The 17,932-nt window shown below is 54.0% G+C and overlaps 1 protein-coding gene across 8 annotated transcripts in view; it reads right to left on the reverse strand.

Moving 5' to 3' along the window:
* The window catches only part of ARHGEF10L (Rho guanine nucleotide exchange factor 10 like), a 161,747-nt gene that overhangs the window by 96,320 nt on the left and 47,495 nt on the right, over positions 1-17,932 (reverse strand). For all 8 annotated transcript variants that reach the window (XM_073795244.1, XM_033842426.2, XM_033842433.2 and 5 more), the window contains 3 exons: positions 14,087-14,160; positions 8,569-8,760; positions 7,764-7,797 (listed from right to left, as the gene is read on the reverse strand). In XM_073795244.1, coding sequence (XP_073651345.1) covers positions 7,764-7,797; positions 8,569-8,760; positions 14,087-14,120 — 260 coding nt within the window. In that variant the 5' untranslated portion in view covers positions 14,121-14,160. The remainder of the gene's footprint in view (positions 1-7,763; positions 7,798-8,568; positions 8,761-14,086; positions 14,161-17,932) is intronic.

The raw sequence follows: 17,932 nt of genomic DNA on the forward strand, positions 1-17,932 counted from the left end.
ACCCTGACTTGATATCTATAATACAGTCCTCAGTGGGGAGCGAGCATCAAGGCCACGGGGGAACCATCTTTCCCCACAGCCATAGACAATAACCCAGACCCCACCTTGGCCTTCTGCTCTGTGGTGCACGCACCTCCCTCCCGTCATCTCGAGGGCCCCAGGCTCAGCAGTCAGACCCAGGACAGGCACTGTACCCCCAGCAATAACTTATCAAGAGCCTTGTGGGGTACTGCAGAAGTTCCCATGGGAAAATGCTCACCCTATGTAATTAGGTCAAAAGGTGAGCTGGGGGGCTTCCCTGGTGGCGCAGTGGTTGAGAGTCCACCTGCCGATGCAGGGGACACGGCTTCGTGCCCCGGTCCGGGAAGATCCCACATGCCGAGGAGCGGCTGAGCCCGTGAGCCATGGCCGCTGAGCCTGCGCGTCCGGAGCCTGTGCTCCGTGGCGGGAGAGGCCACAACAGTGAGAGGCCCGCGTACCGCAAAAAAAAAAAAAAAAAAAAGGTGAGCTGGGAAACAGCATGTGCAATAAAACACAGTTCTATAAAATATTGATATATATATACATATGTACACTTTATAGCAAGGAAGCTGGGGAGGAACACACAGTGACAGAATTAAAGGTTGCTTTTAGTCTATCATTTTCTGTACTTTCCAATTTTTCTACAATAAACATGCATGACTATTAGAAAAAAAGAAAGAAAGAAAGGGAGAAGGAAAACACATCCCAGGCAACACTGAGCAACAGATCGGCCAACGCGGGCTCCCTCGTGCCCTGGAGTCCTGCCCCAGGCAGACCCACACCCCTTGAGGACAGCGGGAGCATCTGGTCCTCACATCTCATTTAGCCTCCACTTTACAGAGACGACATGGAAGGTTAAGCAGATCAGACAATGAACGGGTCCTCGGTTGTGGAGCTGATGTGGAAGACAGGCAAGGTCCAAACCAGATCTATGCAGGAGACGGGAGGACAGGGGTTAGAACACTGGGTCTGGAAGCCAACCAGGTTCAACCGTGGCTCTGCCTCATCTCAGCTCCGTGTCCTGAGGCTGACAGCGTGTGTCCTCTGCACCTGCTTCTGCATCTGTAAAATGGGGATTACAGGAGCACCCACCTGTGAGTGTCACGAGCATTACTGGAGGCGGGAGAGGCTCTTAGAACAGGGCTTGATGAATAATAAGTGCAGAAGACGCACAGGCCATTGTTATCTGGCTACAGAGCCCATAAACACACCAAGGCACAGAATGTCAGCCCCCCGAGGGCAGGGACTGTCTGCCTCAGTCGCTGCAACGCCTGGCACATTGCAGGCACTCAGTAGAGAGGTGGAGGATGGAGGACAGAGGGGAAGGGCAGGGGGACTCCCAGCAGAACACTGATCTGGGGGGGCAGGGGGCTGCTGGGGAAGAGCAAACAGAGCCCCGGCCCTCTGGCTTTGAACCCAAGCGCCACTACCTGCCACTCGGCTCCCTTGGACCAGTGACTGCACCTCTCTGGGCCTGCACGACGGGACCCATAAGAATTCCCTCTCTCCAGGGCTGCTGTGTTAGTCTCCTACTGCTGCTGTGACAGTTACCACAACCTTAGTAACTTCAAACAACACAGATGTATATTCTCTTACAGCCATAAAGTTCCGAAATCCACAATGGGTTTCACTAGGGTAAAAGCAAGGTGTTGGCAGAGCTGTGCTCCTTCCGGCAGCTCTAAGGGAGAATCTGCTCCCTTGCCTCTTTCCAGCCTCTGGAAGCAGCCTTGGCTCATGGCCCCTCCTCCATCTTCAAAGCCAACCGCACAGCATCTCTCAATCCCTCTCTGACTCCACAGGCCCCCTTATAAGGACCCCTGTGATTCCGTTGGGCCTGCCTGGATAATCCAGCATCATCTCCCCATCTCAAGGCCCTTAACTTCATCACATCTGTACAAGGTCGCACATTCCCAGGTTCTGGGAATTAGAACATGGAAGTCTTGGAGAGGGACATTAATCTGCCTGCCACAGTTGTGCAAATCAAAATGAGATGCGTGTGGAAAGGGCTACATAAACTGTAACGTCCGTGCACACGTAAACTATTAGTGCCGTGTCTTCTTTGTGCCAGGCACTGGGATGGAAGATGCATAAGGCAGAGTCCTGTCACTGCAGGGATCCAGGGGTGGACTTGACACGTTCCTGAAGGGGGACTCGATGTAATGGATGCGAACCTGTGTACATTTTTTCAGGCCAGAGGCTGTGTGGCCTTCATACTGGGGACTCAAAGGGTCTGTGACCCAAAGACCATAGCTCCTATATGGAAACCCCTTGTAGCCAGGGGTGGAAAAGGGCAAAAACAAAAACAAAAACACAGCTTTTCCAACTTAGGGACCGGCAAGGGGCCAGACAGAGGTCTTTCATGGGAAAAGGGTGCCCATAACCCTCCCATGAGGGACTCCACTGGGAGGGAAGCTTGTCTCTGTCAGTCCTCAGGTCCCATGGAGACCCTGCAGGACAGGACACAGGAGGCTACGAATGCTCTGGATCTGGGGAAACAGCAAGTTAAGGGCAAGCTCGGGATGCCAAGCAACTCCAGACTGGGTCTGCAGCCATCTCACAAACCTTCGGGGACACCTCCATTTCCTCCCGGGGCCAGGGGCTACTCCAGCCTCGTCGAGCTGCCCCCAAGAGCCCCCATGCTCCCCAGACCCTCGGCCCTCAGAAGCCACAAGGCCAGGCTGCAGGCAGGGCCTCCAGCGCCGTTTCCATCCTGTTCAAACGCTGCTTCCCCAGGCCTGGTCTGATCTTCTCGGCACCGACGCGTCCAGGGAGGATGGGTCTCCTTGGCTCTCCCAGCTGCCCAGCTGCTTCCCTCAGGCTCCAGGCCCGGGTGAGAGACGCTGGCCAGTGGGCAACACAGTCCATCTTGCCTGGATAAGCCCAGGAAGGGGTAGGACAAGTACCTCCCGGGAGCCACTGAGGGTCCCTGCAGCCGGGCCAGGAGCCAACAGGAAATGCTGAGGCTGCAGTGGGGCCGGTGGGGATGGCAGCGAAACTGGGCAGGAAAAGCAAACAAATCCAGAGGGCATGGTGCGCTCAGAGGTGAGAGACACGGCCCGAGTCGGGGAAAACACAGGGAGCGGGCGACCTACACGCTCTCATTTCCCAGCAAGTACTTACTGGGTGCTCAGGGTGGCTGTGAGTTCACAGGTTTCAAAGTCCACCAGAAAGGCCAACCCTGTGAGCTCCAGCGGATGGATGGCTGTGGAGTCAGACGGGCCAAGCTGCAGCCCTGCCATTCACCAGCTCTGCAAGATCTCGGGTAAACTACTTCGACTCTAAGCCTCAGTTCCTCATCTGCAAAATGGGCATAATCAGTAGCCCCGCCTCCTAGGGCTGCATTGCCTAGGAGATGAGATCTTGTGCAGGGAGCACTCAACTCGGACTGTGACTCAGGAAACAGCAGCCGACATGAGTGGCGTCGGCGGGATCAGCCCCTCGGCCGCTTGAGGCCTCCCTTCCCGCGGGCCTCTGTCCTGGCCTCAGTCAGCTGCCAGAGTCAGAACCCCGGGTCAGGGATTCTGTTTCCACACGGTTTGTTTTCTCTTCATTTTCACGGAGACACTGAGAGTCGCCTTTCAGACCCGGCTCCTCCTTCTGTCCATTGGAATCCATCGTTCATTCAACGGGGATGCCTTTGGCACTCGCCCTGTGCCTGGCACCGTGCTAAGCCGGGAGGATATGGCAGCAAACAAAATACCCGCCTCCCCCGCCAAGAAAAGTCCCTGGCCCCGTGGAGCCGGCCTGCAGGTGGAGACGCCCTTCCACACCCCTCCACCATCACGAGACCTCTGTGTGGGGCAAGAGGGGAGGGGGCTGCTTTTGCCCTGCTCCCATCTCAAGGGAACGGGCGCCACCCAGAACCACACACAGGCAGGGCCGAGGCCACTCTGCTTGGTTCCCCAGGTGGGGTCTATGGAACTTTCCAGCAACAGCTTGGACACTACTCTCCCAAGAGCTCAAGAGGCAAAGTTAGATCTCGTAAGAGGCAAAGTTCTTACCCCAATAAATACACACCGAAGGGGATCATTCCTATGGAGCCAGCCACCCCTCCCAGCATGAACCGAAGTCTGAAGTCCTGAGCTTAGATCCCGAGTCCCCAGCGCATCCCTGGAGGGTCGGGTGATGGTCAAACACCTGGCCTCCGGTCGGAGAGGCCCTGGTTCTAAGTCTCTGTTGAATGAACATGTACCATCTATATGTAACTCTGGCCACCTAACTTCCCCAAGCCTCAATTTCCCACCTGTGACATGGGTAATGAAGTGTCCACTTCCTAGAGACAAGAGATGAGACTGGGCATTTAGCTTGGTGCCTGGTACACAGTAAACACAATCACTGTTATTACTATTATCGTTCGCTATTATTGCTGTTGTCGTTGTTGCTGTTATCTGATAACACGTCCCGTTTCGGAAAGAGAAGGTAGCAGCAGCTAGCCGAGCAGGCTGAAGGTTCTTTTCCCGGCAGCAGGACGGACGAGAGCCCAGGCCCCCTCACTCCTTGGGATTGTGGAGCAGCGGGGCCCGACCCTAAAATCACCCCGTGGGCCTCGGCGCCACACACACTCAGCGAAGCCAGCAACTCTGCCTACCCCATAACAGCCTGGCTGCCTCCTCTGGGCAATCCCACCTACCAGGTGAAGGGACCCGGAAGTCCACAGGCCTCACAGCCAGACAGGGACCCGGTGCCCCTGTCCAGGTCACCTGGACTGCCCGTCAGCCTCAGCTGTCCTCGTAACCAGTGACGCAGCCCCGAATAAATGTTAACTTGCCCAATGACACACAGGTATTAAGTAACAGGTGAGACGCGAAGCCAGCTCTCTACGGCTCAGAGCCCGAGCTCCCAGGCCCTCGAAGACCCGGACTCCAGCCCTCACTTTACCCACGGTGCTCCCACCCGCTTCCCTCCCCAGCTGTGGATGAGAGCTGGGGAGGGAGTGAGGTCACTTTGAGGCTGCCCGGATCTGGGCAGTGGTTCTAACTGTGCTGTCAGGAGCCTCGAGTCAGGCAGCCCTTGCTTTTCTCGAGGCCAGGTAGGCAGCGAGGCAAAGCCCAAGGCCATTTCCAAGCCTTCAGGCAGAGGGACCGTGAAAGAAATGCAGTGAGAAGAGATGAAATGCCCTCCGCTTGGAGATTTGCTTATTCAAAGCAATGTCTGCTTAGTGACTACCTTTGGGAAAATTTTTTTTAAAAAAGCAAAAGAAAGAAAGAAAATCAAGATATTTTTTTTTCCCTTTGTCTTGGATACCAAGGAGAAGGAAAGCGATCTGGATTGACTCTTCTCCCAGAGGACTCCAGAGTGGAAATTCACCATCCGGGGAAGGAGGTGGAACTTAAGTAAACGGAGACCTGGAAGGGAGGGAACAAAGCTGGGAGCAGCACAGAGACACTTGAGGGACAAGGAGTCAGGAGGCCTCCAGCATCTCACTGGGGGACTGTGGGCAAGCCCCACCCCTCAGTCTCTCCATCTGTAAAATTAAGGGGGGGAGAAAGGAAGTCTCTCGGGACTCCTGCTGCAATCAATATTCTGCAGGGGACTCACAGCCCACGAATGCCCCATCAAGGGCTCTCAAAAGTGATGTTTATTCACACCTGTTGGCAACCCAGGCCCAGCCCAGGAGTCAGAGGCACTGGGCACACAGTCTCCGCCCCTTCGGCCCCATCGCACTGGAAACATCCAAACTGGTCAGGAGGCAGGAGCAGAAGCAACCAGCCTCACTTATTCCTCGCGATGCTTAGTGGCAGAGAACACGTCCATCTTACAGATGCAGAAACTGAGGCTCAGAGAGCTTCACAGAGCCCAAAACCACCCAGCTAGTGAAGGGCTGAGTGAGGATTTGAACCTCCAGGAGATGGTGTTCAAGGGAGCTGGGCAGGTATAGGATAGGTGGGCATGCTACGGAATGGCGGGTGGTGGGTTAAAGGCAGAGGCCGGGCCCCTCTCCCAGAAACGCGTGGCCCACACTGAGTGATTCTGACGCAGTATAGCACCAGCTCTGGGGGCCACTGCAACGAGGCCTCCACAGGGCACCAGCGCCAGCCAGACACAGCGTCTGGCCGCAGTCACCAGGATCTCCAGGACACACAGAGAGAAGGCGGCAGGGCCAGGCCAGACAGCTATGCTCCTGACTCTGAGGTCAGGGAACCAGGGTCTCCAGAAGGATGGCCCGAGAAAAGCAAGTGCCAGACTCCTGGAAGGGGTGTGCTGGCTGGCTGCCCACACCGTTTCCCAAGCCCTTGCCCCCGTCCCTGCTCAGTGGCTTCCTCGTGTGGAGCCCTCCTCTCTCTCCCCCGGTGAATTTATGCTCCCTTGCTCAGCCTAGCCCCCCTCCGGTCAGTGTCCCTGTTCCCTGGGCACCCTCTGCCCCACCTGGATGAGTCTGCTTCCCTGTTCAGACTGAGTTTCTGGGTGGCTTTATTCCTGGCCCAGCCTGGAGGGATGTAACCCCTGGGAGATCACAGCAATGTCAGGACTTCCCAGCCCAGGTGCAGAATCGCTGATTCATTTCAGGTCCCTAACCAGGGAGGAGAGAACCTGGCCCCTCCTCTGGTGGTAATTACACAGTGGCAAGCCCAGCAGAAACCCTCCCAGGATCCACCCACTCCAACAAGCAAATGAGCACAAACAAGGACTCCTAGGCTTGAATTTGAATCCAAAACTGCCCTGGCTCCCGGACCCAGGGCCACAACCTGCATCTCTGAGACCTCCAGCTGGGTGACACCTACCTGAGAATTAGCCCCCCCCCCCATTCAGCTCACTCTAGAAAAACAAAGGGAGGCTCAGACACCCCTCCCCAGACTAGGGCAGCCAGGATTTAAACTCAGGACCCCAGGGGCCCCGGCCATCAACTCCAGGGCCTAGATCCACCACTGAGGCTTCCCTTAGGACTCCCTAAACACCCAGGTCCTGAAAGCCGAACAGGGAGCACCAGTGAGCAAAGCTCCAAGAGGCCTCAGCTTTCACAGCCCCCGACTCCCGAATGCGCCGTCCAACTTGCTGAAGACCACAGGGGGAGTGGTGGTAAAACTGCCTTGATTAGGTGCCCGCGGTGTCTCTAGGTGTCTTACCCAGCAGTTCTTCATTCTTCTATGGAGGAAGCAGTGGCCCATTTTACAGATGAGAAAACCAAGGCCTGGGGGACTGGGACTTACACAAGGACCCAATACCAGTGCTGGACCCAGAGTACGATGCTGGCAATCACCCCAACACCCAGGGGTGTTAGCCTTTAGGCTGCCCTGACTCAGACAGACTCCCAGGTGGAGAAGGGCAGAGTCCCCAGCAACAGTCACAGGAAAGGGAGCAGGAACGATACTGGCAAAACAAATGGCGATGGCAAAGACAATTACAGAGGGTGGCACCGCGCGGAGCACCAGAGAGCTGTTTAATTCCCAGCCACAGCCCAATGGAGTGGGTGGCTACTTCATTGTTTTCATTTTGCATGTGAACAGACTGACTTTGGAGAGTTTATGTGACTCCTTCTAGCCACACAGCTGGCAAGGGACAAAGCCAGGATGTGGAGCCAGGCCTGCTTTCTACTTCACATGCTTGTGGGAAAAATAAAGGAAAAAGTAACACGTTTTAGGGACTGACCTCTTCCCTCCAGCCCAGGGATCCTGAAATGCGTTTCTCCTTAGCCAAAGACCTGCCCTGAGCCCTCACAGCCGCAGCTCCACCCCTTCCCACACCTCCTGCCCGGTCTCTCCTCGTTTTCCAGCTGCCAGAGCAAAAGAACGCGGTTCACTTACTGTGTCTGGGGTGGTGCAGCCGCTAGGTCTGGGTCTGCAGGAGGAGAGCAGAGGCAGAGCCCGTCAGGCCAGCGGCTGGCCCGAGGGACTCAGCGCATCCCCGCCCCCTTTCCCAGCTTCCCCGGGGGCCCCAGAGACGGGGCCGCCAGCCCGGTGCCTGCTGCGTCCCTGCCTGCCCTCCCCCAGCCCCACACTACCATTACGCTCCCCTACCAGTCCTACCTGCCTGTCCCCACCCCCAGCCCCATGGCCCACATCCCAGCTCCGACCAGAACCAGTAACGCTGCCTGCTCTGGGCCTGCCCTCACCCGCAGCCCCTCGAGGAGCCCCTTGTCCCCAAGCCTGCAGGAAGTTCCTGCCGGTCCAGTCCCCAGTCCCTCCCGATGACAGAAGCTGCCATTTAACGCCGGCCTTATCAGGGCCTTCCTGCCCCCAGGGCTCCGGGAGGCTGCTGCTCTGGCGGCTGTGATTCCCTGGGAGAAGCTGCGGGGAGAGGGGAGCTTCAGAGACACAAGCTCTGGGAAGTAACTGTCACTGAAGCACAACTGACAGCCAACCACTGCCATTGACGGCCAACCACTGCCACTTAGGACGTGCCAAAGTACACCAGATGCTGCAGGAATGCTAGGAATCTCCAATTCCCAACGGGAGCGATGGAATGCAGCTTCTTCCCAGTGGTCTGTCTTCCCTTCCTGCTTTCTGGGGACAGTGGAGGAGCCACAAGGCATCCTCCATGCAGCCCTGAGCTCCCGGTAGCCCCGGAGGCCCGGAAATGGGAAGACCCTGGGCTTGCAGAGCACCTTACCAGCGACGGGGGCGGAGTCCAAGGGGATCAGTGGGGCGTCTTCCGCCTCCTTCTCTGGAGCAGCGCCTGGGACGCCCAGGCCAGCACTGGTGTCCTCGTCATCATCGTCACTGTCATCAAACTCAAAGGCCTCGCCAGGGTCGTCCTCTGCCTCGGGGGAGGGGCCTGGGCCTCCAGGAAGCAGCGGATCTCCTGGAAGGGAGGAGGAGTTAGCCTGCTGCGGGGTCTCAGGGTTTGGTCCAGAGAGAGGGCTGGAAGTGGGGAGCAGCTGGGGGTCCGAGAGAGAGCACGCGGGCAGTTCCCAGAGACTAGATTAAACCCATGCCCAGGTCAGGTGGCCCTCCTGTGCCCCGAGGTTCCCGTGGGTGGCTTGGGGCTCTAAGCAGATGGGCAGTAGAGGGAGGGCAGGGAGCAAGCTTCCAAGGCGTGTGTGCATCTGGACTCGAATGGAAGTCTCTGGTTGTCTTGTTTTCTACTTTCCTATTTTGTAAGCAAGGGGGGTTTATGAATGCATCTGCCCACGTGCGTCTGGGCACACACCTTCGTGTGTATTTCCATGTGTCATACGTCTTTGCATTTTGCATATATGCGAATGAGCTCGGCACCCTGCGCTTTATTTGGTATGCACGGGGGAGGGGAGCCTGAAGGCAGCCAGCTTTTGGGTACCAGGGCACAGACTGGCTGGGGCAGGGCTCCCAGCATGAAGGCCAACCCGGCCTTACTCCCTGCTTCTCTCCCCTGGGAGGACCCCTGCCCGCATCCCTTCTCTGTCTTAGCCTCTTGTTTTCTTCATCTGTTCCTGTAAAATGTGTAATAATTTATTTTGCCCCTTTAAGGGGGCAGGTCCTGGCCTGGGGTATGTCGCCAGCCACATCAGTAAACAAAGGATGTTGCAGCCATCGAGGCATCAGCCACTGCAGCCACCCCAGCGGTGCACCCTGAGGGGATTCAGGACCGAAAGAACAGGATGCTGGCCCCAGATAGCTAAAGCGCAGCGCGTATCAAAGGAATGATTTCAAAGAGCCCAGCCTCTTGCACTTCCCGTATACAGAAGAGTGCTAAATTCATTAACTTGAGATGCCTGGTTTTCTTTAGTTAACAGTAATCTTCTGATGTTCTCACTACCTGATCTTTGTTGCAAAAACTCCTATATATCCTGGCTCCCCGCTCACCTCTTAGGAGCAGTCCCTCAGAGCTATCTGAGAGGCTGCCTCCCGGGCTTAAGTCCTCAGTAAGTCCGTCAAGTAAAACATAAACATAATTCTCTCCTCTTAGGTTGTGCATTTTTTTTCAGTCGACGGGCAGAACTCAGAAAACTTGAACAAGAACTTCACTTGTTTCATTCAACAAGTGAAGAAATGGATCCTCTATCCTAAACAGCGTAACAAGCCCTCACCTTTGGCCCTTTTCAGCAAGCTGAGATCCCCCAGTCTTCTGCCTTAGAAGACTTCTTTTCTAGAATCTGAGCCTAAACAGAACCTCAAGCGTCCATTTAGCCCATCTCCCTACCTCGTGCAAACCCACTCCCAAACCAAGGGACAATGTGGGCTGGTTTGAAGCTGATCGCTCCTCCCTGGGCTGCCCGGAGCAGGCCTGTCACAGCTCATGTCACACATTTTAGAGCATGAGCTTGGGGCCCACCCCGTTCTGTCTGTGTCCCATTCACCTCACTGAACCTTGGTTTCTTCCCTGTAAACTGGAGAATGAGACAGCACCTACCTCATAAGGCTAATGTGAATGTGACGTGAGATGTGGGTCAGGGTTTCTCAGCCTCCTATCGGGGCTGCATGGTCTTTGTGCTGGGGGGCTCTATAGCATGTGTAGCAGCATTCCTGCCCTCTACCCTCCAGCTATGACAACCAAAAATGTCTGCAGACATTGCCAAATGTCCCCTGGGGGACAAAACTGCCCCTGGTGGAGAACTGCTCTTGGCATAGTGCCTGGGATGTGAGTGTTACACAGGGACACCTGCTGTCATTTCTGTCCCCTCCCTGCCCGAGATCCTTGAGGACAGGACCGTCCACAGATGGATCGATAAGTAAATGGGTGGGGAGGTGGATGGAGCAGAGAGACAGCTAGACGGGCCAGTGGATGGACAGATGGACATATCTGATTCTAGCAGTCTCATTGACCAGAAAAATCCAAACCCCCCCCACCCCACCCACAGTGACCTGGGGTTTCCAGAGCAGAACATTTTAGGTGCAAGTGTATCAAATTCAAGAAGACCCTTCCTCAGCTGCTTGACTGCAGCAGAAACGCAGAGCTGACAGGCCCTCCCCAGTCACATTTGGTATTACTTTTTTTTTTTTTTTTTTGGTATTACTTTTGATATTGCCTTCCACACTTGCGTTTTGGATATGTATGTGTACACACACATGTAAAATGTGCGTGTACAGCATCTTCTACTGTTCTCCCCTTGCTCATTCCACTCCAGCCACACCGGTCTCCTTGCTGTACCGTGAAAGCGCCAGCTCTGCTCCTGCCTCAGGACATTTGCACTTTCAGTCCTGGGGTCCAGAATGTTCTTTCCCCCAGGCGTCTTCTCCTGCTCTCACCTCCTTCAGGTCTTTACCATACGTCAGCTTCCAACGAGGCTGCCAGGACCAAAGCTGCCCCCAGTGACACCCGGGGGCTCCCGATTGGCCATGCCTGCTTTCTTTTTCTCTGTGGCCCTTATCAGCATGTGACACACAGTACGTTTCATTTATTTTACTGTCTGTCTCCTCTGCTAGAATGTAAGCTTCCTGAGGGCAGGCGTTCTTGTCTGTTTCACTGTCATATTCCCAGCATCTGGTAATGTGCCCGACATATGGTAGGCACATAATTATTTGCTGAATACACACACACACACACACACACACACACACACACACACACACACACCCCTATTATCAGGTCTATGGGTTGCAGTTTTAAAAGTTTAAAAAATACTGGAATAAATGACCTCAAAGTCCCTGCCCACTATTTCTGGACCACCAGATTCAGACCTATCCTGACCAAAGGGGCTTCAGTGCCCACGGTCCTGCCCTCTTGAATCTGCTGGGCATACAGTGGGGGGAGGGTTCCCTTTGCACGTGGCCTGTATCATTGTAGTCACTACGGTTTCACAGTCAGACCATCTGGGTTCAGACTCCAGCTCTCCCTTATACTGGCTGTGTGAGTGTCAAGTTATTTCACCGCCCTTCCCCCTACCCCACCAAGCTGCAGTTTTCTGATCTGTCAAATGAGGACAATGATAGTAACTGCCTTACAGGGTTGTTGGGAGGATGGAATGAATTGACAGACATTAAAGCACCCAGTGCGAGGTATGGGCTCGCTAAATGTCAGCTGTTCTTACAATGACGATTCTACTTACCATCACTGTCATTGCAACATCATGATCATTATCGTTATTACTATTATTATTGCCTTGAGTCATAGCCCAGGCCCTGACCCTGGGTGAGATGGAGAGCCCCTCCCCATTCACAGGCCAGGCCCAGCCCCAGGTGACCCGGCCCCCAGGCTGTGTCCAGGGACTTAGGTTATTTCTGCACCTTCTCCCTTTAAGAGTTCAAATAGCTTCAGTTAGCCCAGCAATCAACACAGTCATGCCCGCATCCAGTGAACTGTCCCCGAGAGCCCCTGGGCCGGGAGGTTCAAGCGGAGACAGACGTGGCCCCTCAGTGTCAAGGAGCTCACTACAGGGTGAGGCAGGCAGATACAGCCAGAGAACAATGGAAAAGCCCAGAGACTGAGCCGGTGCTAAAGAGAGGAGGGGGCTTATGTGGGGCGCGGCTTTGGCACAAGGCTGCCCCTGTGCAGAGCCTTAAAGGGGGAGCAGCGGTCTGACAGGCTCAGGTTACAGGTCGGGGGCTATTCCAGGCTGAGGCCAGAGCAGAGAACAGCAAGTGGCCCAGTGGAGGTGAAGACGTGAGCAAGGATGATGGGGGGTGAGAACACGGCTGCGAGGTGCTGGGGGGATTTGAATTTTTCGTGAAGACCATGGGAAGCTCTCAAAGAGTCAGAAAGTGGCAAAGAGACTAGTTCAACCAGATGAAACCAGCCCGCAATGTCAGATACACCCAGAACAGTAAACTTTCATCAAATGTTTGCTGAATGGAACTGAATTGATTTCATCATAAGATACTTTCGCTCTCAGTTTGCATGTCTGGCCCCTTGGTGTGTAGGAGAAAGGGTTCAGGGTGCCTGGGACAGCGGCGAGGGGTGTGGACATCCTGGGACCCAAGGCCACGGCCATGAATCAGAAAATGACCTTGTTCCCAAGATTCTGTTCCGGATCCTGAGACCCAGGCAATTAGGCACAGCTCCTTATCAGAAGGAAAAATCAGGAGGCCCATCCCTGGATAATTGAGAGCTGAACTGAGCCCTTCCCACCCATCCAGACAGTTGCCAGGGCTGGAGGTGACCACACACGCCTGTGATGTTCATGGACATGCCCCGTCCTCGGGAGAGCCCACCCCAGCGAGTCCCCAGCGAATCCAGAAGGCCGGGACCCAGGAAGCCACCCACGCTATGGAGAAGGTGTGACTACCGTGCTGGTCCCCCACCCTTCAGAAAAGAACACGGAGGCTCGGGGTGGGGTGGGGTGGGGGAGAGAGTCCTCCCTGGGCTCTGCCCGGGGGCTCAGAGCACAGCACAGGCGGCCCGTCCTGCCAACACCCCAGTGATAGCAGCTGCCGTGCACTGAGCCATTGATTACCACACGCCAGGGTCCCACCTGCATTTAAACCTCGAAACGTCACAGCAGAGGGTATCGTTATTATCCCCATGTTTGTGGGTGGTGAAACGGAGCCAGAGAGACACCAAGTCACTCAGCTGAGCTCACAGTGGCAGTGGCAGGGCTGGACTGGAGAAAAAGCCCTGGCTTGTTACCATTCTGCTAACTGCCACCCCCCAAAAAGAACAAGAGGCCAGGAAGCTGGGCCCAATGGGAGAAATGGCCTTGCCTCCAGCTCCTCCAGGATGGGGTCCCGATTCTACCAGCAGTGTCCAACACCGTTAGGGTTGCCGGATAAAAATACAGGACATCAAATTGAATTTCAGATTAAAAAAACAATATTTTTTAGTCTAAGTATGCATTTTGCTGCTTTTTTTTTTTTTAACTTTAGCAGCCCCACCACTGCTAGGTGACCCGGCCTCCTCGGCTCCTGAGCAGATGGAGATGGATGGCCCCGCCCTTCCCCTGAGCCCCAACTCCCCACTCAATTCATAAGCTTTGCCCTCAAGGACACCTCAGTCCCCAGAGGGGCTCTGCTCGTCTCTCCAGGGGACCTCAGGGAGAAAGGTAAGGAGTCAGCCCTTACCTGGAGCCCGCTCTATGAGGAGGAAATCTTTATTTCCATGTTGTAGGCAAGGAACCTGAGGCAGAGGGGTGAAGCCACTGGCCCAAGGGCACACAGCTAACCGCCAGTAGGGCCAGATTCACACCCGAGGTCAGCCTACTCCAAAGCTAGTGGCCCTGGGGCAGGCCCCACGGCCCGTTCAGAGGCGAGAGAAGCAGGCACCTGGAGTACCATACCTATGGCAGCCTGTGGAGGATGGGAGGAAGCCATCAGACAGGGTGCAGCTCACCGGCACCGTCCCAGCACTCGCCTGCAAACAGAAGGCCAGAAATCTGATCAGAGGGCGTTCAAGGCTGAAGTTCCAGCGGCAGAGAAGGCTCACTGACTCGTGACCTGTGCACGCCAGCCTGCCGGCTCTCACCCTGTTCCCCAGCCGCTTCGGGAGCACAGGACAGCGCCAGCAAGGGCCCAGCCCTCACCTTCATAAATCATTAACCTGCAGAAAAACCAGCAGCGGCTGAACCCTAAGCCATCTTCCCAGAAGGCCGCTGCCTCCACGGACGTTCCTCTGCCCAATACCAAGGAACCTCGGGAGCCTGCTGGGTCCAGCTAGGCTGACAGGTGGGTCCCCACTGGCTGACAGGTGAAACTCCAGCCTCAGAAGCCAGGACCACACTCAGCCCCCGTGTCGCAGAAGCTGGATCACACCTGAACTGTCATGGACGTGGCCGGACACTTTCTCCTCCACGGGCGCCCTTGGGTCCAGCCGCCGCTCTCCCCAGCTCCCGCCCCAGTGGTCCCACGGAAGGCCATTCACTCTCTCTCTGTCTCTCCCTGTGCTGCACCCACGAGGTTGGCCACTTAGCACGTGGGTGTGAGGGAAATAAAGCGCCTCATGGAGACAGGTTGCTCGAGTTCGGGGCGGAATCCCAAATGCTGGGAGCTGGGGGCAGTTTCTCCAGGCCTCGCAGTGGAGGATCCCGCAACCAAGAAGCCAGTGCCTCCACCGGGCTTCCCGGGCCCTGGAGCCAAGCTTGCCCGATGCCTCCTGCAAAGCAGTGACGGAAAGAGTTCTCCCCACTCCCGGTTCACACCCCCGATTCTGAGCTAGAGGCAGTCCTTCTAGACTTCCTGGGGAGGAGGGGATCGACCCTGGAGGGAAAGCCCCAAGCCCTCCTTTCTAATCAGCGCCTGACGCAAACTGGCTGCGAGGCTATTTTCCTTTCCAATCCTTAAAGCCTCTATTTGTGTTAGCCGGTTTCCTACGTAAAAATAGGATGCATGTGAAGGGCAATCAATTAATAACAGCAAACATCTAGGCAGTGCCTACTATATCTCCGACATTATTCTGAGCACTTTACAAATATGAAAATCCAAATTATGAGAAAATGAGGCCCAGGGTGGTTAAGTAAGTAGCCCAAGATCACACAGCTAGTAGGCAGCAGAGCCAGGGGGTGAACCCAGGCCATGGGCCCCAGTGTGTGCTCATTATGTAACCACCATGCTCTACTGTCTCTCCAAGTCCAAAACAATACAAAAGATGTGCAATGAAAAGTCAGTCTCTCAAATCCCCCAGGACTGACCACTATTACTGGTTTCTTATGAATCTTTCCAGAACTATGCCATGTATGCACTAGCTTGTTTATCCGTATATATGCCTTGTTTTAGACAGGAGGAAGCACACTGCACACCCTGTGGTGCAACCACGTTTTTAAAAAATTTTTTTAATGGAAGAATACTTTATTTACAATGTTTCAGGCGTAGAGCAAAGTGATTCAGTTATACACGGGCACGTGTGTTTATATATATTCCTTTTCAGATTCTTTTCCATTATAGTTTATGACAAGAGATTGACTACAGTTCACTGTACTATACAGTAGGTCCTGGTTTATCTATTTTATACATAGTAGCGTGTTAATCCCAAATTGCTAATTTATCCCTCCACCACTCCCTTCCCCTTTGGTAATCATAAATTTGTTTTCTATCTGTTTGGTAAATAAGTTCATTTGTATCAGTCTTTTTAGATTCCACATATAAGTGATGTCACATATCTGTCTTCTCTGTCTGACTTACTTCACTTAGCAACCACGTTTTTTGCTTAAGAATCTCCGTGATCAATTCAGAACAGTACACAGAAATCAGTCTCACTTTTTTAATGGCTGCGTAGTATTTTGGGGCAGATGGGATATACCATAACTGACATAAACCCTATCAAGGGACACTGAGGTTGTTTCCAGGCGTTGGTGTTGTAAAGCCTTCCTCCATACACTTGGCCTTGAGCGCATTGGTGCATGAACCTGTCAGTCACACTCCTAGGCGGGATCTGCTGGGTCAGAGAATTGCACTTTTCATTCTGACTGAATGCAAATTGCTCTCCACTAAGTGTGTGACTGTGTCTTTTACCCACACTGAAAACTCTCAGCAAAGGTTGGGAAAAGCAAACTAAAATGTCTGCAAATCCCTTCGCAAGTTGAAAAGTCAAACAACAGCTGCATAGCAGTCTCCCTGCAGGTCCGTCCGCCCTGTGGGCTCATTCAGAACCACTGAAGAAGGAGCAGGGAGACATATCCATTTTGCAGGAAGAAAAAGGAAGGCACCCAGCCCAGGTTCATGTGCAAACTGCTCCTTAAATATTTTCTTTAAGGTGTGTACATTGTGTTTTAGACATAATGCCATTGCACACTTAATAGACTAAGGTATAGTGTAAACATAACTTTTATATGCACTGGGAAAAATAAAGCGTGACTCGCTTTACTGCAGTATTCACTTTATTGCAGTGGTCTGGAACCCAACTCAAAGTATCTCCCAGGTACGCCTGTACTAGTCATGGTAACTTTGATCACTTAGTTAAAGTGATGTCTCCCTGAGGTTTCTCCACTGTAAAGTTACTATTTTCCTTTGTAATTAATAAACATCCTGTGGGGAGAAATATATATATATATTTTTTTCTGATCAAGCAGAAGCCCAGGATCCTTCCCTCTAGGTCAGAAAGTCCAATGTCCTCTCCTTTTTCCTCATTTTCAGGGGTGATTCCTGCCCTCCCCTCCAAGCCCAAGGCTTTTCCCAGAAAGGAACAGAGACATCAACATATAAGGAGCCCAGAGATTTATCTGCATTATTTCATTAACAGATGAGGAAACCAAGGCTCAGAGAGGTAAGGATTTGCCCAAGGTCACAGAGGCAAGTGAACAAAGTGACAACACTAGGATTCAATCCAGGGGTATTGACCCCAAACCCTAGTCTCAACCCCTTAATCACATGGCCTCCCTGGACTTCAGGGCTGGCATCTGGGAGGCGTTTGCTGCAGACTAATCGGGGGCAGTGAGGTCCCCAGGCAAGGGCCCCGGCCAGCAAGCCCCGTGCACACCCACAGGCCTGTGGCCACCATTTTGCACACACGTGCCCCAAGGCTCAGAAGGATGTGAGTGAGGGAATAGGCATGGCTCAGAGCAGCGCAACTCCCTGCTAGAGACCTTCACGGCACAATAATTAGAAAAGAATTCAAGGCTACCTGATACCACCTGGGCCCACTACCCAGTAGCCATAATACCTTGGATGAGTTACTTAACCCCCGTCTCTGTGCCTCAGTTTATTCATCTGCAAAATGGGGATTAAAAAGTACCTACTGGGGCTTCCCTGGTGGCGCAGTGGTTGAGAATCTGCCTTCCAATGCAGGGAACACTGGTTCGAGCCCTGGTCTGGGAAGATCCCACATGCCGCTGAGCAACTAAGCCCATGCACCACAACTACTGAGCCTGCACTCTAGAGCCTGCAAGCCACAACTACTGAGCCCCCGTGTCACAACTACTGAAGCCCGCACGCCTAGAGCCCGTGCTCCGTAACAAAGAGAAGCCATCCGCAATGAGAAGCCCGCGTACCGCAATGAAGAGTAGCCCCCGCTCGCCGCAACTAGAGAGAGCCTGAGCACAGCAACAAAGACCCAATGCAGCCAAAAATAAATAAATTAAAATAAATAAACTTTTTAAAAAAATACTTCTAAGAAGTACCTATTTCATGGGGTTCTTAAGAAAATTAAAAGTAAATACATACAACACCCTTGGAGGGGTCCCTGGGACACGGTA

This window comes from Tursiops truncatus, chromosome 1, assembly GCF_011762595.2.
Source record: "Tursiops truncatus isolate mTurTru1 chromosome 1, mTurTru1.mat.Y, whole genome shotgun sequence".
Classification (NCBI taxonomy): Eukaryota; Metazoa; Chordata; class Mammalia; order Artiodactyla; family Delphinidae; genus Tursiops; species Tursiops truncatus.